The sequence below is a fragment of the Pelmatolapia mariae genome, linkage group LG23 (assembly GCF_036321145.2).
Source record: "Pelmatolapia mariae isolate MD_Pm_ZW linkage group LG23, Pm_UMD_F_2, whole genome shotgun sequence".
In the NCBI taxonomy this organism is placed as follows: Eukaryota; Metazoa; Chordata; class Actinopteri; order Cichliformes; family Cichlidae; genus Pelmatolapia; species Pelmatolapia mariae.
Genome location: NC_086246.1, coordinates 46,755,979 through 46,777,457, shown reverse-complemented (window position 1 = coordinate 46,777,457; position 21,479 = coordinate 46,755,979). Strand labels below are relative to the sequence as shown.

Genomic DNA, 21,479 nt, shown 5'->3' with positions numbered 1-21,479 from the left:
GTCGAGTGCAATGTGGGACCACGGTCTGGAGGGTGTAGGAAGAGGGTGGAGTTGTCCTGCCGGTGACTGGTTCGTAGACTTGTTTCTGGCGCAAACTGGACAGGCAGAGACGTATTCTCGAGCGTCTCGGGTCAAAGAGGGCCACCAGAAATAACGTTGCAGAAACCGAATGGTTCGGTGTGTTCCTGGGTGACAGGAGAAACGAGCCGTATGGGCCCAATGAAGAACTTGAGACCTGACCGACTGGGGAACGAATAGCCGTCGGGCAGGCCCTCCTCCTGGGTCGGGTTCTGTCTTCTGAGCCTCCCGAACAGCCGCCTCAATCCCCCAGGAGATGGCTCCCACAGTGCAGGTTGCAGGTAAGATGGGTGCAGGGTCAGTCTTGTCCTCAGAATCAGAATGTTGCCGGGATAGGGCGTCGGCCTTAACGTTACGTGATCCAGGTCTGTAAGAGATTGAAAACTGGAAACGAGTGAAAAACAGGGCCCACCTTGCTTGTCGGGCGTTGAGCCTCTTTGCGGTTTGTAGGTAAGCCAGATTCTTATGATCCGTCCAGACGACGAAGGGTTGAGCCGCGCCCTCAAGCCAGTGCCGCCACTCCTCCAGGGCGAGTTTGATGGCCAGTAGCTCCCGGTCCCCGACATCATAATTGCGCTCTGCTGGAGAAAGACGGCGAGAGAAGAAAGCACAGGGGTGCAGCTTACCTTCCCTCTGTTGAGATAGAACCGCACCCACCCCGGAGTCGGAGGCGTCCACCTCCACCACGAACTGCTGTGTGAGGTCGGGCTGAATCAGGATTGGTGCTGAGGCAAACCTCCTCTTGAGATCCTGAAAAGCTGACCGGGCGGAATCGTGCCACTGAAAGGGAACCTTGGGTGATGTTAATTGGGTGAGTGGTAGGGCCACCTTACTGAAATCCCGAATAAATCTTCTATAGAAGTTCGCAAACCCGAGGAACCGTTGCAGCTGGCGCCGATTGGGGGGTTCAGGCCATTCCACCACAACTTTGACCTTTGCTGGATCCGGGCGGAGGTCCCCCTTTTCTATTATATATCCCAGGAATGCGACCGTGGAGACATGGAACTCACACTTTTCGCTCTTGACGAATAATCGGTTCTCCAGGAGACGCTGCAGAACCTGTCGGACCTGGGTTTCGTGCTCGGCCTGGGTTTTGGAGAAGATCAGAATATCATCAAGATACACAAACACAAACCGATTGATGTAGTCCCTCAGAACGTCGTTTACCAGGGCCTGGAAAACTGCTGGGGCGTTAGTAAGGCCAAATGGCATGACCAAATACTCAAAGTGTCCCAGGTGGGTGTTGAACGCCGTTTTCCATTCATCGCCCTGGCGAACACGGACCAAATGGTAGGCATTTCTGAGATCCAGCTTACTAAAGATCGTGGCCCCCTGAAGGAGCTCAAAGGCAGAGGTGAGGAGCGGCAGCGGGTACTTGTTTTTAACTGTTATGTTATTCAGTCCGCGATAGTCTATACACGGTCGAAGCGTCTTGTCTTTCTTTTCTACAAAGAAGAACCCTGCTGCTACAGGAGAGGAGGAGGCGCGGATGATGCCGGCAGCTAGAGACGCCGTAATATATTTCTCCATAACTTCTCGTTCGGGAAGCGAGAGGCTATAGAGACGGCTAGTTGGTAGCGTGGCGCCAGGGAGCAGATCAATAGCGCAATCGTAAGGTCTGTGTGGAGGCAATGATTGCGCCCGGTCCTTCCGAAAGGCCTCTGCAAGGTCGTGGTAAACGGGAGGGACATTTGACAAGTCAGTGGACACAGGCTGCTCAGAGGAGACCAACGCACTAGGAGGTGAGGCCGCTTTAAGGCAAGTCATGTGACAGCCCTCCCCCCACCCGGTGATGCATCCCTTATGCCAGTTAATGTGAGGGTTGTGATGCTGCAGCCAAGGGTGCCCCAGAACTAGGGGGGTTCGGGTGGCTTTGAATACTAAGAAACGAATCTCCTCTGAATGGTTGCCGGAAAGGGAGAGAAGTAACGACTCGGTGATGTGTGTGATGTCTGGGAGGCGCTGCCCCGATAGAGCAGTGACACGCAGAGCATGAGGCAGGGGTTCTGTCCCTAAGCCGAGTTGCTGGACTAAACCAGAGTCAATAAAGTTCTGTTCAGCTCCAGAATCAATTAAGACGGGGAGCGATTTGGACTCGGAGCGAACAGAAATCCGGGCTGATAACGTTAAGCGTGGAGGAGATTTATCTTGACTGAGTTCGCCCACCAGCACTCCTACCCTCACTGGCGGGCATAGCCTTTTACTTTTGACGGGCAGATGGCGGCAATATGTCCCTTACGACCACAATAGAGGCACTCACCGGCCGAGATGCGACGCTGGCGCTCAGCTGCAGAGAGATGTGAGCTGCCAACCTGCATTGGTTCCTCCCCGCCAGCGCCCTCAAGTGTTCGGGAGGGTCCGTGTTCAGCTGAGGAGGCCGCACCGAGGTGCCCCGCGGCCTCATGGGGGTTGTAGTTCCGTGCCGCCCGGCGAGTGCGCAGCCGTTCGTCTACCTTGATGCATAATGACATTAATTCGTCAAAAGAGGCAGGGAGATCACGCATGATCAACTCGTCTTTTAATTCGTCACGAACATTGTTCAGCAACGCGCTTCGTAGCGCTTCCGGCCCCCAGCCGGTCTCTTCAGCCAAAATCCAAAAATCAATAGAGTAATCGGACATGCTCCGCTTACCTTGCTTGAAGTTGAGCAGGCGTAGTGCCGCGGCTTCAGCGCCCGAACCTCTATTAAACACAGTCTTAAACTTAGACAGGAAGTCAACGTAAGTTATATCAGGGTCAGCATTTAGCACAACTTGAGCCCATTTAAGCGCACGGTCCCTAAGGAGTTGCACAAAAAAGGTGATTTTTGCCCCGTCATTATTATGAAAACGTCGTTGCTCCCGGAAGACAAGGGAGCACTGAGCCAGAAATCCAGCACATTTATCTGACTCACCAGAAAAAGGCTCTGGCGTAGGGAGGGGTCCCTCCGGAGATGAGCTAGCCGCCGCAGCTGGGGCCGGGGAGTCCCGAGAGGCTGGATTAGCCGGCTGGGAATCCGATGGCGGTGGGGGGTTTTCCAGCGGAATTAATCGGGCAACGGCCTGCGTCAGCCCGGAGATCTCGTTCCGCAACTGCATAAGCATTTGCTCATGGCGGGCTAGCGCGGCTTCCTGAGCGGCCAGCGCCTGTCCAACAGCCTGACCGACGGGGTCCTGACCTGCTGAGTCCATGATGGCTGGAACGTTCTGACACGGTTTTGTAAACGGACTCAGGCGCAGACCAGGAGACCTTTGCAGAAACTGATAGTGCGTTTATTTACAGTGGTGTCACCGGGTGATTATATATATACAAGGTGCTCGGGGAAGGGGTCCGGGGCTCCAGGGGGAAGGGTCCAAAACCACACTCTTTTCCACTCCAGTCGCTCCTCTCACTCACTCGGGGGTACAAGGACGGGTCCGAGGGGAATCTATGCATACACAGAGAAAATGCTGTCAGCACAAGATCATAAGGAAACTCACAGACTAGACAGATTGCTGAAGCACTAACGCGGGTGACTCAACGTTCCAGCGACGAGTAGTGTAGGTCTGCCATCTTAAAAAGCCCTTCTGATTGTAGTAACCAGCGCCAGGTGTGATGATGAGCACAGGTGTGTGGGCCAGGGGCGGAGCCCACAGTGAGCACCGCTGTGGCCGGGGAAAGAGGGAGAGAGAGCACAAGAACAAAACAAATGTTGCCAAACACGGAATCAACCGGTGAGGCACGGGGACCGTGACAGACACTAGGAAATCTCATAAACTCATAAAGCTAGGGGCCACTGTGTATGCTAAAACTAACACACAAAACTACAGCGTCTGCTCATATATACATATATATATATATATATATACACACAATAAACACAGGAAGAAGAGGTTGATAAAAAGACTATTTTCCCCGAGATCAACCATACTTACCCAGCGTAGGTTCAGCAGCGCTAGCTAACCACGCAGATCTGGGATGGCATCTCTGATAATAGATTTGTTTGTCCCGAAAGGAATACAGATGATTACAGTAAACGCATTTTCCCTTAACAATTGAGAGGAATGTCATCCCTCCTAAACAGTACACCTTGATGGAAATGGAGGATATGGTACATCAGATCCTTATCGTAACCGACAAACGTCAGGAGTAGTCATGATCAGCACCTGTCATGTCGATACTGGAGGTACAGAGAGAGAAAAGAAAAGGGGAGAGAAAATTGGAACGGTAGGAAGGTAGATTTGTGCTATCTTGTAGATGCACGGCTCTCCGGCACATTCTGTCAGACTAAAAAGCGCTGCTGCTGAATTTTCCGTGGCAATCAGCCACCTCCCTCTATACATTGTCTCCTAAGCATACGCCACAGTATATGAACAGAGATAGTCTCCTGTAGACATTTTCAATTACTCTGCACTACGTAGCAGTAGGGGGGATTAATCTGTTCGTTTGAATGCACGCCACACTTAATGGTTTAGCTGGTGTGCCGCGGGCCTCGTCTGTTAGCTGTGCTGGTATACATGTAGGCTTGTGTGTCTCGCTCTCCTATCTTCGTGCTGCAGTAGAAGCCATTTATGATTGCACCACTCTCACATCGAGTTAAACTGAGATTAGACTGTCACAGACGACAAGTCAAACTCCAGACTGATTGTGTAGCTACTAGTATGGGGAAACTTTATAGTTTTAGAAAAGTGACTGAAATATTAAGGTATCAGACTCGAGGCATATTCAAAAGACGGCTATTTTTTAGGTTTATATGGTAGTTAATGTAACAAAAGCTTTAAATGATGCCAAGATTCTATCTGTACCAAAGACTCAAAAGAGCAAAGTACATATGCGTGAAATAGGCATGAAATAGTTTGCTATTTCAATATCGCTTAGCATAGGATGACGATTACCGAGCAGGCGCCACTGGATTGCTGTAAAGTTTCAGCTTGTCACTCTATCAGTGAAGCTGTAACCTCCTCTGCCTCTACACGTAGCTTTGAGTTATTCATTGCCTTCATCAAACTGTTTACTCATTAAGACAGATGACGGACGGCTGTCCTTTTCCCTTGCAGCTATTTGATTATATGAGCTCCGGTTCAGAGTCGAATCAATAACCAGATTAGTTCAGCGCACGCATATACACACCAGCATACACTCACATAGTACCCAGGGCTGTGGAATGAATTCTCGAGTACAACGGTCATTCGGTGTCTATGTGATTTAGCGCTATGCCTTTGCTGCAAGGCAGACGCACGCGCACGTACGTGCACACATACGCACACAGGCAGGCCGTGTCTGAGATGCAGCTGATGGGGGAAACAGTGATTAGATTAGGAAGAGCACTGCCTCTGCTTAGCAGCCAGGCAAGTGTTCCTGTCTCTCCCTTGTTTTCTCTGTAAGTGCTGTGCTGTAGGTTTTGTTCTTATCGTATACCCCCAGGCTGTTTATAGCTTTTTAAATACCTGTTAAACAAAGCCAATATTACCACTTCCAGCCTCAAACCAGTTTTAATTAGACCCACTACTGTGAATTATGCTGAAAATTGAGTTCAGTCAGAGAAGTTTCTTATTCTGTTGGTCTCCCCTTATGGGGAGGTTACTTTTAGCATGACTATAAGGTAGTGCAAGCAAGTAATATGCGTTAGGTTGCGATACCGTAACATTGCTGAATTGCTTATTTTTGACCCAACATGTGCAGGTGGGCACAGTAACAGGGAGAATGTTTGAGAGGTTGAGTGAATCTTGTGTATTTGTGCATGATGCCATATGTTTGTTTATGTATGCACTAGTTTTCCTTAGTGTGTTTTGCTAAAGATAGGAGGCAATCTCACTAAAATGGCTGGTTGCCTGCACAGGTGCGTGGCCGCGTTCACCTGCCAGCTACTTGTGGAGGTGGTGTCCTCGCTCATGACACATGGTGCTGACTCAGTCAAATGAGCCCGCCTGCTCTGCCTGCCTCGTTGTCGGTTTTTGCGTCCTCTGTCCCCGTCCCCACCCGGCGAAAAGCAGCTTCAGCTCAACACGGAAATGAGTGTTGTACAGAAACATAAGCTTTTCCCTGAAATGCAACTCAGAGTAGTACAAGTCTTTGTCATGGCGCTACTGTAGGTTCTGTTGCAGTGTCACAAGTCTGTAAAAGTAACCAAATGTTAACCGAGCCATTGCAAACAGGATTTTCGTATTCTAAAAATGGATGGACACATTTTGTGTCATGTTAAATCACAGCTATATCAGGGATCACAAACACAAACCTATTCTCCACCATCCATGGAAATGAGGTAATTACTTTGTGAATAAACCCCACATGTTAGATAGATACCATCTCCACTAAAACCTTTAACCACATTTACATTTAATTAAGGATGGAAATGGAAATGTAGCAGCTGAGACCATGATTTAGCCTCTTTAATCCACCAAAATGTTCTAGCTTAGGGCCTCGACAGTGATCACTCCCATCAGTCACAGGGATTACAGCAGGACAGACAGTGATGCACAGCAGAGACATCTTGCTGATTTGACTGAGCTGGAAGCTGAGGTGCTGGCCACACTAGCTAGAAGTGGAACAAAGACTGGGAAGCTGTTCATGGGATTTGATGCCCTTCAGGGGAAGACCGCTGTTGGGAAGATGGCACTGCAGTGACTTGCAGCTCAGGGCTGAGAAATAGGGGTCAAAGGCATCAAGCAAGGGACTACCCCTGGCACGGGTGTGAAACTAGAGGAACTGCGATGAGGACCTGAGAGGCGAGGCCAGGGCTGGGGCTAAGGGACAGGGACTTGGACTGACAGGCAAGGCCAGGCCTTCAATTCCAAGGCCCGGTCCCCTGTGCTCGAGGCTTCAGCCAAACAGCTAGGCAGGTGTCCAGCTGATCTCATGCGCCCACAAGGGAGGAACTGCAGAGCACCAGTCACTGGAGCTCAACAAATTGAAGTGTCATCTCCAGAGTCAAGATGCTCACCAATTTTCTGCATGCGTTGGTGCAGAGTTGGGATTCAGCCAGTGGACAAATGGCTTCAGTTCCGCCTACAGTTTGGTTGAGCAAAGGAGACTTTGGCGTGTGTGTCTGTGTGTGTGAATGAGAACGACTGTACGGTATGTATAGAGCACTGCAGGTCCTCAGAGTCTCTGTGCTTGAAGGATGCTCTCTGTATGGAAAATATGCATTTAAAAATTACATATAAGTGATTGGACCAGATAAATCTGAATAGAGTGGAGAAAGTTAGATGACTCCTTCATATACATTCAAATGCAAAGTGTGTCAGTATTTACGTTCAGCCAGACTCTCACAAACAAGTGATACTGAGGAATACATCAGAGCTTCATCATCTGAAAATAAGAACACTGGGTCGTCCTATAATTGTCTGTGAAATGTAGATCTTGAGATACCCCACAGCAATTGGCCCTATCCTATCATCTCCTGACCTCTGACCTTACACAAGTATGTGCTGATTACCCAGGGGCTGCGAGGAAGTGTGTGGGAAAGCTGCATCGATCTCACTGGAAGACTGAAACATCACAAAAAAGAAGAGAGAGGAGAAAAAAAAAGTCAAGCCAAAGTTAAATGAAAAATTGCTTACGTACACGTCTCGCGCGGTCTGGAACATTTATTATTCTGAGTCACACAGAGAGAAAAGAGGTGGAGGAGGATAGAAGAAGAGAAGAATCCATTTGGTAAAGTAGATGCAGATCAATGAGACTGGAGGCAGGCAGGCCAGAGTGCAACAGAGGAAGGGTGTGTGTGTGTGTGTGTGTGTGTGTGTGTGTGTGTGTGTGTGTGTGTGTGTGGGTTGGTGAGTATCTGTGATGTGTCTGTGTGTGTGCTTGCGTGCATGAGGCGTCCCAGATTACTTTCCCTGATTGATCCGGCCCAGCATCCGTCTGACCTGCAGGACATTTCAGAGCTCGGAAGAGGATGGTGGAGGTGGAGAGATGGCGAGAGAGAGAGAGAGAGAGAGAGATCTCCAGAAAGAAAAGGAGAGGAGAGAAAAATAAAAATCAATAGCGCAGAGAGCATTACACGGAACTCGACTGGCCGAGAAACTGAGATAGTAAAGTCGTATTAATCTCTTTGTGTCTCAGTCAGTTTGGTAAGAACTCCAATTCCGTTTCACTTTGTCAGACTGAAAGAGAGTTGAAGTTCGCTTTGTGGTGGCAAGAGGCGGGCACGTAATTAGCAGTGTCTCTGTAGCTGACAGCAAATCCAGAATTTGACCTTATCCATTCGTTTCTCATTTTAAAAACTGGTCAGTATTTTAAAGAATAAAACAAGTTGGAAAAGGCATAAGGAAATGGCAAATTATATAAAGCAAGATGATGAGGCAAAGTCAGATGGTTGCATGCTGGCTCCATTTTGTAGCTGCCAGGCAGTGTGTCTATCAGTGGAGAGATCCTGCAGCATACTGTCTGCTCCACAGTCTCTACAGCCTCCATCTATCCTGGCCAAGTCAGGGTAAATTGATTGTCTAAGCTCTATAAGAGAAGGGGGGGTGGGGGGGGGGGGGGGGGGGGATGCACCAGGCCAGAAAAATAAAGTGGTAGCTTTATTGGCTAAAAGCGGAACAGGAGGGATAAATGTGAAATGGACAGGGAAGGAAGTTAAAACGCCTTTGTCATCTAAATTCTGGTAAAACTGTGCCAACGGTGTCTTAGGCACGTGGAGAAAAGAAATGCGAGCTTGTCTTGTGCATAATATGGAGGAAAAGGTAGACTAAAACGGATGGAAGCTGCGTGTGGGCCTAGTGTATTTCCCAGTGTTAGAGGAAAGCAAATGTATACACGTCTTCCCTGCTGGAGGTGGAAAAGGCTCGTCCTATGCCCAGATACCACTGGCTGGGAGCCCAAGGAGACAGGAAGCACTTTTGTGGCATAAAATATTAATAGCGTTATAGAGCGTATTGATTATATAATAACTTTTCCCAGCATCTGAGCACAGACTGAAATGTATTCCCTGAATAATTGAAAATGTATCCATGAGCAGTTTTTCATCTCAATGGTTGGTGAATGTAATTGCATTGCACTCTTATTCCAGTGTTATTTGAGATTTTATCAGAAGACACACACGTGTGTTGATGTGATAAACGCAAGGACAGTGAGACTACGAAGAAAGATGAAAGTGTGTGTGTGTGTGTGAGTGAGAGAGACTTCCTTTGTTTTATCGAATGGTTGAGCACTGAGCAGTGTCTCCAAAATGAGATGCACTTCTAAGAAAATGTAATATTCCTTTTGCCAGCATTATGCACCCTTCCACTATGCGTTAGCTGTTTAAATTGACTCATGTACATCTGCTTGCTGCTTCTTACATTTTTATCACCACATTTGTACATGCTATGATAACGCTGCATTGTCTGCTTGCTGCGGCACACAGCAATGTAAATTAAAAAGCTTTGCAGAATGGGTGAAAAAGATTTGGATGTTTCACCTCTGCCTAACGTTTCCTTTTTTCAGGGTAGCCACTTAACTTTACATTTATTGGGACATTTGTTTTAAATTGACTGTAGAGTATGTTGCCCTCTGCCCTCCTAATGAGATGAATGCTGGTCCACGATACTGTATGTGGTGGTTTTAAGTTGTGACTAATGTGGGTGAGTTGCTATCCCTCCAACTGCCCACTCTTGACTCTCTTAAATGATTTTAAATACACGCTTACTGGCTTTGGTACATCTGCATGACACTGACATTAGCATAACTAAAAGCCTGAAACACAAAAAAAATTGTTTGTCATTAATTTGTACCAGTCAGATTTGCAGACTATTCAATAGCAACCCTGTGGTCCTCGCCATATTAAAACAAAAGGTGGCTCAACTGATTTTCCCCCCCATACGATCCCAAAAAATCTGCATCTTCGCTTCTGTCAGTCGGCAAGGAGAAGCTATATTTCTTGTCCTCCTTTCCACCCTGACCTCTCTGCCCCTCTGTATCTTCTTTTTCTCTTTTGAAGCTGACAGTTCACTCTCATTTAGACCTCCATTATGCATTCCTGCCTAAGTTTACAAGACACATTGACAACAGAACATGTACAGACTCTCTTCCTCCTCCCCCACCTCTGTCTCTCCCTTTCTTTGAAGTATTGGAAATGTCTTCCCCATTACTCAGCCCTTGCCTTTTCTACCTCCTCCCATCTGATCCCTCACTCCCGCTCTTCATCCCTCTGAAGGAGTAAATGAAGGCAGAGGTCATACCTCCTCTCTTCCTCTTCTCCTGCTAAATTGGCTGTTGTAGCATCTGTAGATAGCTGCAGGCATTTAAGCCCCCTGCTCTGGAGAGCCAGCGAACAGACTTCCTGCTCATTTGTGGCATTTTCTGTCTCTTCAACCACAGTCTTGTTTACCCACAGAGAGCAAGAGGGAAACCCTCATTATAAACCCTGCCAAGGTCATTGCAGTCCCCACACCAATCTGCCAACATGAACACACATTCAGTGTTATTCTGCCGGCTCCGAAGGTGCTCGCGTCAGTTTTAATAAATGAAAGAAATAATAGATTCGGCCACATTTCTGTCTCACCAAATCCAGTGTTAGCATTTGAATTCGTTACTTTACGACAAACGAGAAACTAAACAGAGAGACAAATACGAAAACCTCTGAGCCACCTGTCTTTGTTTTATTACGGCTGATGGGGACTGCAAAGGTGCAACTGTGTTTTTCTAGTGAGCTGCCATTTTCTCAACATCCTCAACCCCTCCACTCCCCAAGTCCCACTACAACCCTAACCTTGTAAAGTGAGTGTATGATGTTGACGGTGGGCTGTGCATCCCTCCCTCCCTGTGCTCCGCTCCATAGGGGTCGACAGAGACACAGTGGCGTCAGGCAGAGCTCCCACAGCTCCAGGGCTGGGCAGAGAAGGGATTGCTGACACAGCCAAAGATGGTAAGGAGACTACTGCTGCCAAATGGATGGCCCAGCCATTTTACACACCCATGAAGTAATATGATCTGATGTTGCACTGTGTTCACATAAATGCACACTGGTCGGTGATGCTGCTGACTGAGACAGTTGGAACTTGAGCAGAGATTGATGGACAGGGTTGCGAGGGTAGAGGGGGCTGTGCACAGAAGAGTGAAAAGCTGACACGTTCATCCTGTGTATATAATTTAGGAAGCCGTTAACGAGTGTTGCACTTTGATGTCTCATATTTTCTCAGTTTACATGGAACCATTTACGTTTTAGTACTTAAAAACAGTTATTTACCATTCCATTAACATGCAAAGCTGCAAATGTGGGCAATTCTAAAAGACATCTGCTTTCCTAAAGTCTTACTCAATTTGCTCCTTCTTATATCCGGCTTTAATTTGATTTTCTCTCTTGCGTTGAGGATTCGAGCAGCCGTTAAAAGTAAAAGCGATACGTCCCTCAGCCTGCGCTTTGCTTTAACTAAACGATGACTATAACGTCACTGGTGTAGTCCAGCCAATCTATTCGATACAGCGAACGGGTATTGATATTTTTCATCCTAATGGCAACAGCTTATATCAGATCTTTTCTAACGCGCTCTCACCTCCGTTTCATATGTTTTCAACAGCTGCATGCAGTTTAGATGCATTACTTTTAGCCAGAAGCGCTGGTGCTGGCTCGACCTCCTACACAAGGAGCAGGATAACTTGTGAGTAAAAGAAGCCGCATCTCGAGCCTGAGAGCCTATGAGTGCTGGCTATGTGTTGTACCCAGTCAGCAGGACATGCAGCGAGTCTGTTCTCAGCACTAGGCTCCACAGTGGGAGAGCAGGGACAGCCAGAGTGTTCACAACCAACATGAAGTGGACTGCTGAGCAGCACAAATGCTGGTGGGCAGGGACAAGGAGAGGAATATAATTGGCTACTGGTACTCGGCAGGTCCCTGTTAATTAGAGGCAGCCATTTTGGTGTAAAAACCTCCTCAGAAAACGTCCCATGGAGTTGAAAGTCTCTCTGACAGAATGGAGCCCAGCAGGGAATGTAAACAGATTTAATAAGGCTCTCTCCAATCAACTCTGTTATGGCTAGATGCTATTCTCTCCTTCCTCTTCAGTCTCCCTCTCTCCCCCCGTCTTTCTCAGTCTGTCTCTGTATCTGTGTTGTGGTAGAGTGGTGAGTGAGTAGGGAAGGATACTGTCAAAAGAACAATTTGCATGCAGCTCTCATCTTGAGAGCTTTTAGACATCTCCCTGTCTGTTTGTTTTCTGCTGTGGGCTTGAGCCATTGTTCTCTCTTTGTATGTGTGATTGTGTGTGCCTTTGAGTGCGTGCCTCTTCCACTCACTGCAGATGCCACAGACTGCGAATACATGAAAGCGTGTGCTGGCGCGTGTGTGTGTTAAAAATAAGAAGATGGAAGCAGATTTAAGGCTGATGTGTTTTTGGTGCTGCTACTAAACACTAGACAGAGGAAAAGAAGGATACTGAATGATAAAAAGAATATTAAAGGTCAGGGAAGAAATGGATGCTTTAACCCATCCAAGCAGCCGTGTCCTATTCCTTAAGATTTTATTGGTCTAGTTGGTAGGAGGTAGAAATACTCACAGTTTTACAGATTCAAATAAAAACCACAGGCTCATTGTATTCTAGTTGTTCTCAACTCCTCATTAAAATGTACTGTTGACTTTTCTAGGTCATCTGTTTTGAATTCACTTTACTTACCAATTCAGCCTCCAAACGAGCCCAATTTTATGCATGCTTAATTATAATATGGTGTTTGTACGGTAACTCAACAGTTAACGGTTTCATCTGCCATTTCATTTATTACCACACGTCGACAGATAAAAGCAGAGCGATTAAAGTACACGCATCGTAAACTATTTCTGGACAAACTGGGAAATTTTTAAATTCTGCTTTGAGATATATTATTAGAACACAGGTTCGGCCTTTTGATAATCCAGAAATAGAGTGAAATACGGCTCGAGTGTCGTCTCTCCTTTGCTAATACTAGCCCTGCTTCCAAGTGCAGGCTGTCTGCGTGTACTTAAGAATAGTTAAAAATAGCCTGGAAGCTGAATAGCTTAGCAGGGGAAAGAAGAGATCTGAGTGATGACTTTAAAAATTTGATTGAATGAGATTAAAGAATATTTGCATCTTAATTTGGGTTTCAGCGTGTTAGGTCATTTGCGGTGCTTTTGCCCAATTTCATGATTTCAAGAGTCTTGCAGTAGATTTCGTGACTCTTTTTGCAGCATCAACATCATTATTGTTTCTAAAAGTAAAACGCTCAAGTGCTTACGTGTGAGTCAGAGTCAAGGGAAACTCATCAGCATTGTCTCCATCTCAAATTAGTTTTTTTATGCTATTAATTTGATAAATAACTATCTTTATGCAAATGTTTATATAAGCTCCCTTTGCATTTTGTTGGAATATTCACTAGGATAAGCATTTGATAAATATAAATGTGTTCTTAGTGTTAGAGAAGCAAAGTGCAATACCTCCCCCTCTGGCTCTTACTCCTTCTCACCCTTATCCCCCTGTTTTCTCACACTTACACCAGGCTCACAGTTCCTCTTTGCACACTTTGATCCTGAGATGCTCTGCAAAAGCCAGATTTGAAAATGCAAACTTCTCTCTGTCACAGCAGCAGCATCAGCAGTCAGATCGCTAGCTGAAGGGCTGCCCCTGTTGCTGCCCCCTCCCACAAACCTCAGTAGCTATCAGAGAACGTTTCAGAGAGGCTTTACTGCCGTCGTGAATATTAAGTTGTTTATCCTCTTTGTGTCTGCCTTTTGTTTTATTTCTCAGTGTTTAGATACGGTGAATGTAGTGTGTGCACTGTTTTCACTGCATATTTAGTTCGTGACTCCGTGCAAGGGTTTACTTATGTTGATCGTGCATTTTAATTACCTGTTGACAGCATTACTGCTCACACACAGGCCTTTTTTTCGCTGATCAAGGCTAATGTCACATTTTTTAGGTCTGAAAAGAACATTAATTAAATAGGACAGCTTTATCACCCTTATCTGTAATGTATATATTCATCACCTAACCGTCAGTTAAAAAGGCAGGAATAAAAGGGAAAAAGTAGTACCGGGACATATGACATGTAAAACCTAAATTTTAATTTTGTTCATATTTTAAGAAGACAAACACATTAGTCACAAAGAAAAAAATAACAAAATTTGTCTTTAAACAGTGCTCACAGGTATTGATCCAACTATGAATCACATCAAATCAAAGAGCACTTTAAGATAATTTGAGACCATCCGTCTGAAACTTGAAGTTGAACTGGAAGTAGACCTTCCAACATGGTAAAAATATGAAATAGAGAATCAAATGCAGCAAATCGAAAAGAAGAAATTAAGTTACAAAAGAATGAAAGTTATAAAAAAGAGGATTTAAAAATAAAACTCAGATTTGAATCTTTCTGAAATGATTTTGAGGGATTTCAAACATCTGGAACATGTAGGGAGAAAAACTGATGAACGTGCCGTCACAAATTTTAATGTATACTTTATTGATCCCCGTGGGGAAATTCCTCTCTGCATTTAACCCATTCATTCAGTGAAGCAGTGGGCAGCCATTGGGCGCCTGGGGAGCAGTGTGTAGGGACAGTACCTTGCTCAGGGGTACCTCAGGGTAGCCGTTAAGTGGATTCAAACCCCCAACCCTCCAGTCACGGGGCCACCATCTACCTACTGAGCTAGTCTAGTGAATGTCTTATAGGCAATGATATTTTAAAAGAAGTTACTACTATTAATACGATTTTTTAAAGCCAAGGGTGTAATTACTTTTTCCACAGAAGAATATTAACTAACTAATATTTACTGTAAAATCTAATTTTCATTGCAGTTGTTTAATGTTGAAATGTCTCATTGTTTCAAAGAGAATCAAGCTGTGCATCCTACAGACAGCAAAGGCTGTAGGATGCACAGTATTTTGGTACAAAGCTCTTTTAAAACATTTAAATAACTTTTCTTTTCATTGAGACTTTTAATATAATTTTTCAAAATCGCATTTTGGAAAATCATCAGAGTCTTGTAAGGCTTACTACACATACAGTGTTGCAGCTACTTAATAAGAAAATGTTGTTAATGATGGCCACATCTCTTTGTCTCTTCCTACCCTTTCTCTGTGTGGTTCCTTTCCTGGTGTATCCCTTTTTCCTCCCTTCTCCAGATCATCAGTAACATGGAGGCTCCAGTGACAAATGGACCCAGTGGAGGAGGAACCACAGCCAATGGGCCAACCAACAACAGCCGTGGCTGCCCCTCACCAATGCAGACCGGCCCAACAAACGACGACAGCAAGACAAACCTCATTGTCAACTACCTGCCCCAGAACATGACCCAGGAAGAGTTCCGCAGCCTCTTCGGTAGCATCGGCGAGATCGAGTCCTGCAAGCTGGTTCGCGATAAGATCACAGGTACAAAACTGAGACTTCTTTGTGGTGCACTGGGATACTGATGCTGTACTTCCCAAATATTAACTTTTTAGAAACTAGGAAAAGATCCCGCTAATTTGGACTATAATTTGAGGTGTGCCCAGTGAGTCTTAAAAGTGGGTTTCACCAAAATAAAAAATACATATGTGATGTAGTCGAAGTAAAAATCAGAGAGAAAATCAGGACATTTTGCAGTTCAATGAGTGTGTTTATATGGACATAAGTATCCTGGTTATTTAAACAGTCCTTTTTTCTGTCAGTGCATGTGAATATGATTATCTTTGCATCTTCATACTACTGACTAACCATGTCCATGATGCTTCAGCCGAGTGATCCCAAGTAAATAGAAAGACAAACAATGGCAACACCGAAAGTATCTGAAATTCTGCACTTTTCAAGTTTGACGTAGTCAGGCTACAGGATGCAGGTTTTCCAATTTCTATAGTGGAGCAAGTCAGGTTAATAATCACAGTGAAGTTATTTTAAAGTGTGATCACAGGTATTAAAACTAAATTTTGTTGCATGTAAATGTCACTGGCATGTAAACGACATCCTGTATTAACAACTGGGATAGTATGTTTATTTTGCACATATGCAGGTATATGCCTGCATAACCAAGTAAATGTCAGTTTCTGAATATGCATTTTAAAAACTAGGATAAGCTTCAAAATGGGCATATTCGTGTCCATGTAAACACACTCGATGTTTGGCCAAAGAAAAGGGGAAATACAAGGTGAATCACTGCACTCTGACTGAGCTGAAGAGGCTTTGCTTTCTCTTCTGAAAATTTAAACTGGACGCGTCAGTGAGAAAGAAGTCCGGCCTCTGCACACATCTGTCAATTCTCAACACACGTCTCACTTTCACGTTGTCTAAGTTTTCCTATATGCTCCTTTAATCTTTCCTCATATTTGCTGTTGTCAAGAAAGTGTGACAACAATAGTAGCTGTTAAGAAAGACGAACATTACAAAGCTTACATCACTGCTCGCACGCTGCGAGATCAAAGGTAGGTGAAGACGCAACAGTCAGTTGTGTGTTGAATGTATACACCTGTAAGAAATCAAATGTGACACGAACACTTCAGAGTTGCACACAAGCCTTCGGTCCGGCGTCACTCGAAGTAACTCGAGCACTTGAGAGAATGCGTTGTCTATAAGGAGAAATCCATCTTTGCCCTCCGTGCGCGCGCACGTGTCTGTGTGTGTGTGTGTGTTCAAGCGCAGCGAATCAGCAATGCAGCAAAGTGCCACATGTTCTCCAGAGGTGTTTAAATTAAGCAGCACTTTGCGGTGCTAATCACGGCTGTAATCTGGGTGTAGTGGCTGTGTGGGTGGCCGTACAGCAGATGGATCGGGGGGGCCGGGGTGGTGGAGCTCTGTGATAATGCTCCATAATGGCTTTCATTTTAGATCCTACTTACTGACACTCTTCTCCTGATAATCTCATTAAAGAGCACTAGGCAGGCAGTCGAGATCACCAAGCCATTCTCGGATACCAAGCCGGCAGCTAAAGGGAAGAGAGTAAACACACACATACACGGATACATATGCAAATATAATCATAGAATTAGAATCCCCATAACAGATTAAGTACAACTGAAAGGCCAGTCGAAATGACAGCTTTGACAGTGAACCGATGACGGCCGCTGACCCGACCGCTGCCGCTTCCTTGCCCATCCTTTGAAGTATGATTCCTCTTTAGGACCATCTTCCTCTTCTGCCGTAATGGGCCACAAAATGGAGCCTGAGAGTCAGATACTCCAGGATAATGGAGGATGGTGTGTACAAAAATAACGCCGGGATACCGCAAGCTGTCATCATCACTATCACCATATTCTCTCTCCACCTGATTTTCCCCTTAAGTGTGATTTTCCGAGCAGCAGCGAGGAACCGAGCTAACAACAGATATTTGCAGAGAGTTTAAAAACGAACCAAATTGCCGTAAACCTACTCGGGCCCTAAATGCAGGACTGTGAGAGAGGTAGAAATGTTTGTTTGCTCACTTCTAAACCATTTGCTCTGCTTCTCTTCTCTGCAGTACAATATCTGTCTGATGACTTAGCATCAACGCAAAAAAAAGTTATAAATAAATCCTGCCCTCCCCTCCATGTCCCCCCCACGGTGGATGCCTGTTTTGCTCTCCCATGGGTGCAATTTTCTTGTGCAAACTTTTAGGCTAACAAAGTGCAGATCCCTTCCAGCAGGGAATGCCAAGAGGCTTCATGCTCTCTCACAGTCATCCAAATCATTAACAGACTACGCCAGGTTTTCGAGAGGGAGGGTGGGAGAGTTAAGAGACCACTTTTTTAGGTTTACATACACCTGTACCCTGCACCCCTCCTCTCTCAGCTGTCATAAATATCTCCATATACTTTTAAGGAAAAAAAAAAAGATAAACTTCTGACTGAAACTTGAGAGCGGTCTATCTTGATGAGAGTTTGGCTCTTACGAGGCATCGCTGCTTTCATATTCTAATATTCAGTATGTGGAACACGAGTCTAGAACAAAGTGTAAGAATTTAAATAAATTCACAGAATTATTCAGAAATGCACTTGGATAGCAGTTTAAAAATTTAATCCTTACAAGATTGAAATATTCCTCCAGTGTATTTGGTGTTCATAACACAAGAAAGAGTGGTTAGATTCCCTGGTACATTTGTATCAGCTATTTCAAATTCACTTTAAGCAAACATTTCTCAGAAAAAGGCAGATTGCTATAGTCCTGGAAGAAAAGGAAGAAAATGTTAAATAGTCAGAAGCTCTTAAAGGATAGGCTCAGTGGTCAAGTAGAGAGTAAACAAAATATTGAGACTTCCTGATTATTATTATTAATGAAAACCGCCAGTATTGTTGTTGCCAGTCCAAAGGAATTAAATTTAAAAAAATCCTTGTATTAATTAATAGATAAACCAGTCTCCATCTGGCTATAAGGTATTAAGACCTTATACCATAATTCATGGATAAGTCTGTCTTGATCAGGCTATAATGCTTATAGGCTGATGAGGACTGACTTATCCATGAATTAATAAAGAAGTTTTAAAATCACAGCGCTTTGGATTTTTTCTCGAGTCTCACCCAATACTAAGGATTTCCACAAGTCTTTCTTTGGTTTCCTTTTTACTTGATTAATCAGCATTTGTGTCATCTGCTCCCCACCACCAGTGTTTGCATTTCAGCTAACCTGTGAGTGCTCGCTGACAAGGTGTGAGCACTCGGACGTCTCAGAGGTATGAGACAGACAGGTCCTCGGCGTCACCTCAGCTTCCTGTGGACTCGCTCCTGTCAGCTCCAATGACGGCAGGACAGTGTGAGGCTCAGGCAGGCGTAGACACTTCAGCTCCGTCTGTCACCCCGGCTGACTTCAGCTGGTAGAAAAGCCACCTCTGGGTGTCTTTGTTGCTCCCCGCACACCTACCTGCTTGCCTGCTTGCACAACTACCTGGTGCTCTCGTAACACACAGGGGATATGCAGGTTAATCTTTTATTTAAGTCTAGCTCACACGCACCTAGCTCCTGTGCTCTTAAAGATATAACATGTTGTTCTTGTTACAGTTAATTCTGTGCAGTAGAAACGTATAGAAATGCTTCCATCAAATCCACAATGGCTTTCAGACTCTGCACTGTAAATGTTTCCACTTATGCCAGTTTGTGTTTCTTCTATTTATTTAAACTCTATTCACCGTCTGAATGCTCTGCCTCTTAGCCATAAGAAAAAATGATACACGGTCCTTTATGGATAGCTTGAAAAGATCCATGCGGACCTTGCACTGCACTGAATCAGCACTCTCAAATATCTACACACGGCCATATGCACACAGAAAGAAATGGAATTGACTGATCCTTGTCAGTAAGGCATTGTTCTGGATCATTTTTCTGCATCAGCTGCATTTCTGGCGGAGAACTGAATGCATTTGTTTTCACAATGACATGGAGAAGAAGAAAATAGCTTTTCATGCTGGAACAAGAATTGATTGCATTAGGAAGGGGAGTAGGGTTTGCAGTGGGGTTATACTTTTATAGGCAGCCATTTTTTTGCATCCTCATTTCGTGCCAATTATTACACTAGCCAAGAGCTCGGAAGTCTTATTTTGTGGGGACAGATTAAATATTTTACTTTTACTTTAAATAGTCGTTGGCCCCGTTCTGGCTGCCTGTGGTGCCGTTTTTATTTTCCCATGCGGCCACAGAATTTTTCAGGTTTTCGCAGTAAACCTCTCACCTTTAATACGCTTCTTTGTGTTTGTGCAGATGAAATACATCGCACCCTGTGAAGACATCCCAAAAGCACATTGACTGAAGCCTTTTGTGCGCACTACTCTAGTCACCTTCCATGTGTTGGTTTTATACATGGAATCGGGGGAGCTGATGCAAATCGTAGTGACAATGTAGCAAGCCAAGCAGATGTTGGCCATGAAAAATAGATGGACTGTGATGTCAGATGTGGAGTAGTTCAAGCTGGAGCACCTCTGACAGACAGCAGCTCGAGAACTATGCACTGAAATCAATTCTTACATAAGGATGCATACATTTTATGAAATGTAGTTGCTAAAAAGCCCAACAAAACCCACTTAAGGTTAGTTGGATTTGGCTTGCTTTGCATGCAGAAGCCGGGGAGCACATTTCCATTGGTTACATACATTTTAACCGCGATCTGCAAGGACGTAATGGTTGCACTTGCATAAGGGGGCAAATTAGATATTCAGTTATATATTTAAATAGATACATTTATGACATACTCGGAGGCAAAGCTAATCGTTTTCATATTTAAGCTATTTTTCTACATTATTACAAGAGTGATAGGAATAAAACACCTGCTATTTCTTTGTCTGACGTTTATACCTTCCAGAAAACTTAAATCACACGAGCGCAGGTTTTTCCGTGTGGTGACAAACCATTACGCACTTTTTCAAATGCTTACTGAAATCATGTTGTGGGAGATCTGGTGTAGTGTTTATATCCCACGTGCAGGTTTCATTTATCTGAACCTGAACCGGGCTGAAGGCTGAAGATAGCGTGAACAAAGCTGACAAGGAAAGAGATGAAAAAAGGATTTGACATCTCCAAAGCCAGGTATTAAGAGACCTGCCAGGCTCAGAGGTGCATACGCAGGCAGACACACATTAAAGTTTCAGAGTCCCAGGTCCCAGAATGTCCTGTCTCCCCCGTCGTAGCACCCTCCCTCATTCAATCTCCTCCCGCCCCCTGCTCGGGACCCAGAATTGGACATCCTGAGTTTGCCTGGCTGCACCACTCCTCTTGTGACCCACACGTCAGACAGCCTCTGTCCCTCCCCATTTCACTTTGAGTGCCCTTTACATGGAACAAAGAGGTTGTGACTGTCCCTTATGCCGACTTCGGATCCAGAGGCCGAATGCGCCTCAAGGCTGGTTAACCTGCCCTCCAATCCTCCACTCTTGAGTGCACTGTGCCTAGGCGGGAGATATACCCAGACAATCGTTTCGTCCCCACAAATGTGAGCCACAAAACTGTTGGTAGGGTGTGACTCTGTTCAGTATCAGAAGGAGCAGGTACAGCAGGGTGGGCTCTACATTCCTGACATAACAGGGTTATCCGAGTCTTAAAGGGGGCTTCTCGTCTCCTGTTTCTCAGCTGTGCAGCTAGCCAACCAGCCCACACACTTCAGGCTTCAGTCCATTGGCCCCAAGGCCCTGGGAGCCACCATGAGGGGGTGGTTTACGTGTGTCTGTATATGTGTGTGTTTGTGTGTGTGTTGGTGTAAGCAGGGCCTTGGGAGCTAAGAGTGGGAGCTTCCTGACTGCAACAGTGGCTGCTACCTTGGCAACCCAGGAGGAAAAGATGTGTTGAATGAGTGAGTGGGAGAGGGATCTACAGTAGATACGTGCGTGCGGGGGATGTGGCTCTGTTTATGAATTTAGTTATTTAAATGGGCTGTTGCCACATGATATACACTTACTGTACTGCTCTAAGGCAGCCGTTTGTTCCCTTTGTGATCATTCTCTGCAAACCCCTTCCCATGCCCTATGCGGTTGAGAGTCTTTAAGGTAACTGAAGTGTATTTTGACATGAAGCTGGTGACAGGGCACCTTTTAAAATGTTGGGGAATGCTGGCTTATCAAAAATAGCACTACCTCAAGTTGCTGCAGCAGC

General features: G+C 45.3%; 1 protein-coding gene across 5 annotated transcripts in view; it reads left to right on the top strand.

The window, feature by feature from the left end:
* The window catches only part of elavl4 (ELAV like neuron-specific RNA binding protein 4), a 74,768-nt gene that overhangs the window by 22,073 nt on the left and 31,216 nt on the right, over positions 1–21,479 (top strand). For all 5 annotated transcript variants that reach the window (XM_063467299.1, XM_063467298.1, XM_063467300.1 and 2 more), the window contains exons 2-3: positions 10,796–10,882; positions 15,087–15,333. In XM_063467299.1, coding sequence (XP_063323369.1) covers positions 10,796–10,882; positions 15,087–15,333 — 334 coding nt within the window. The remainder of the gene's footprint in view (positions 1–10,795; positions 10,883–15,086; positions 15,334–21,479) is intronic.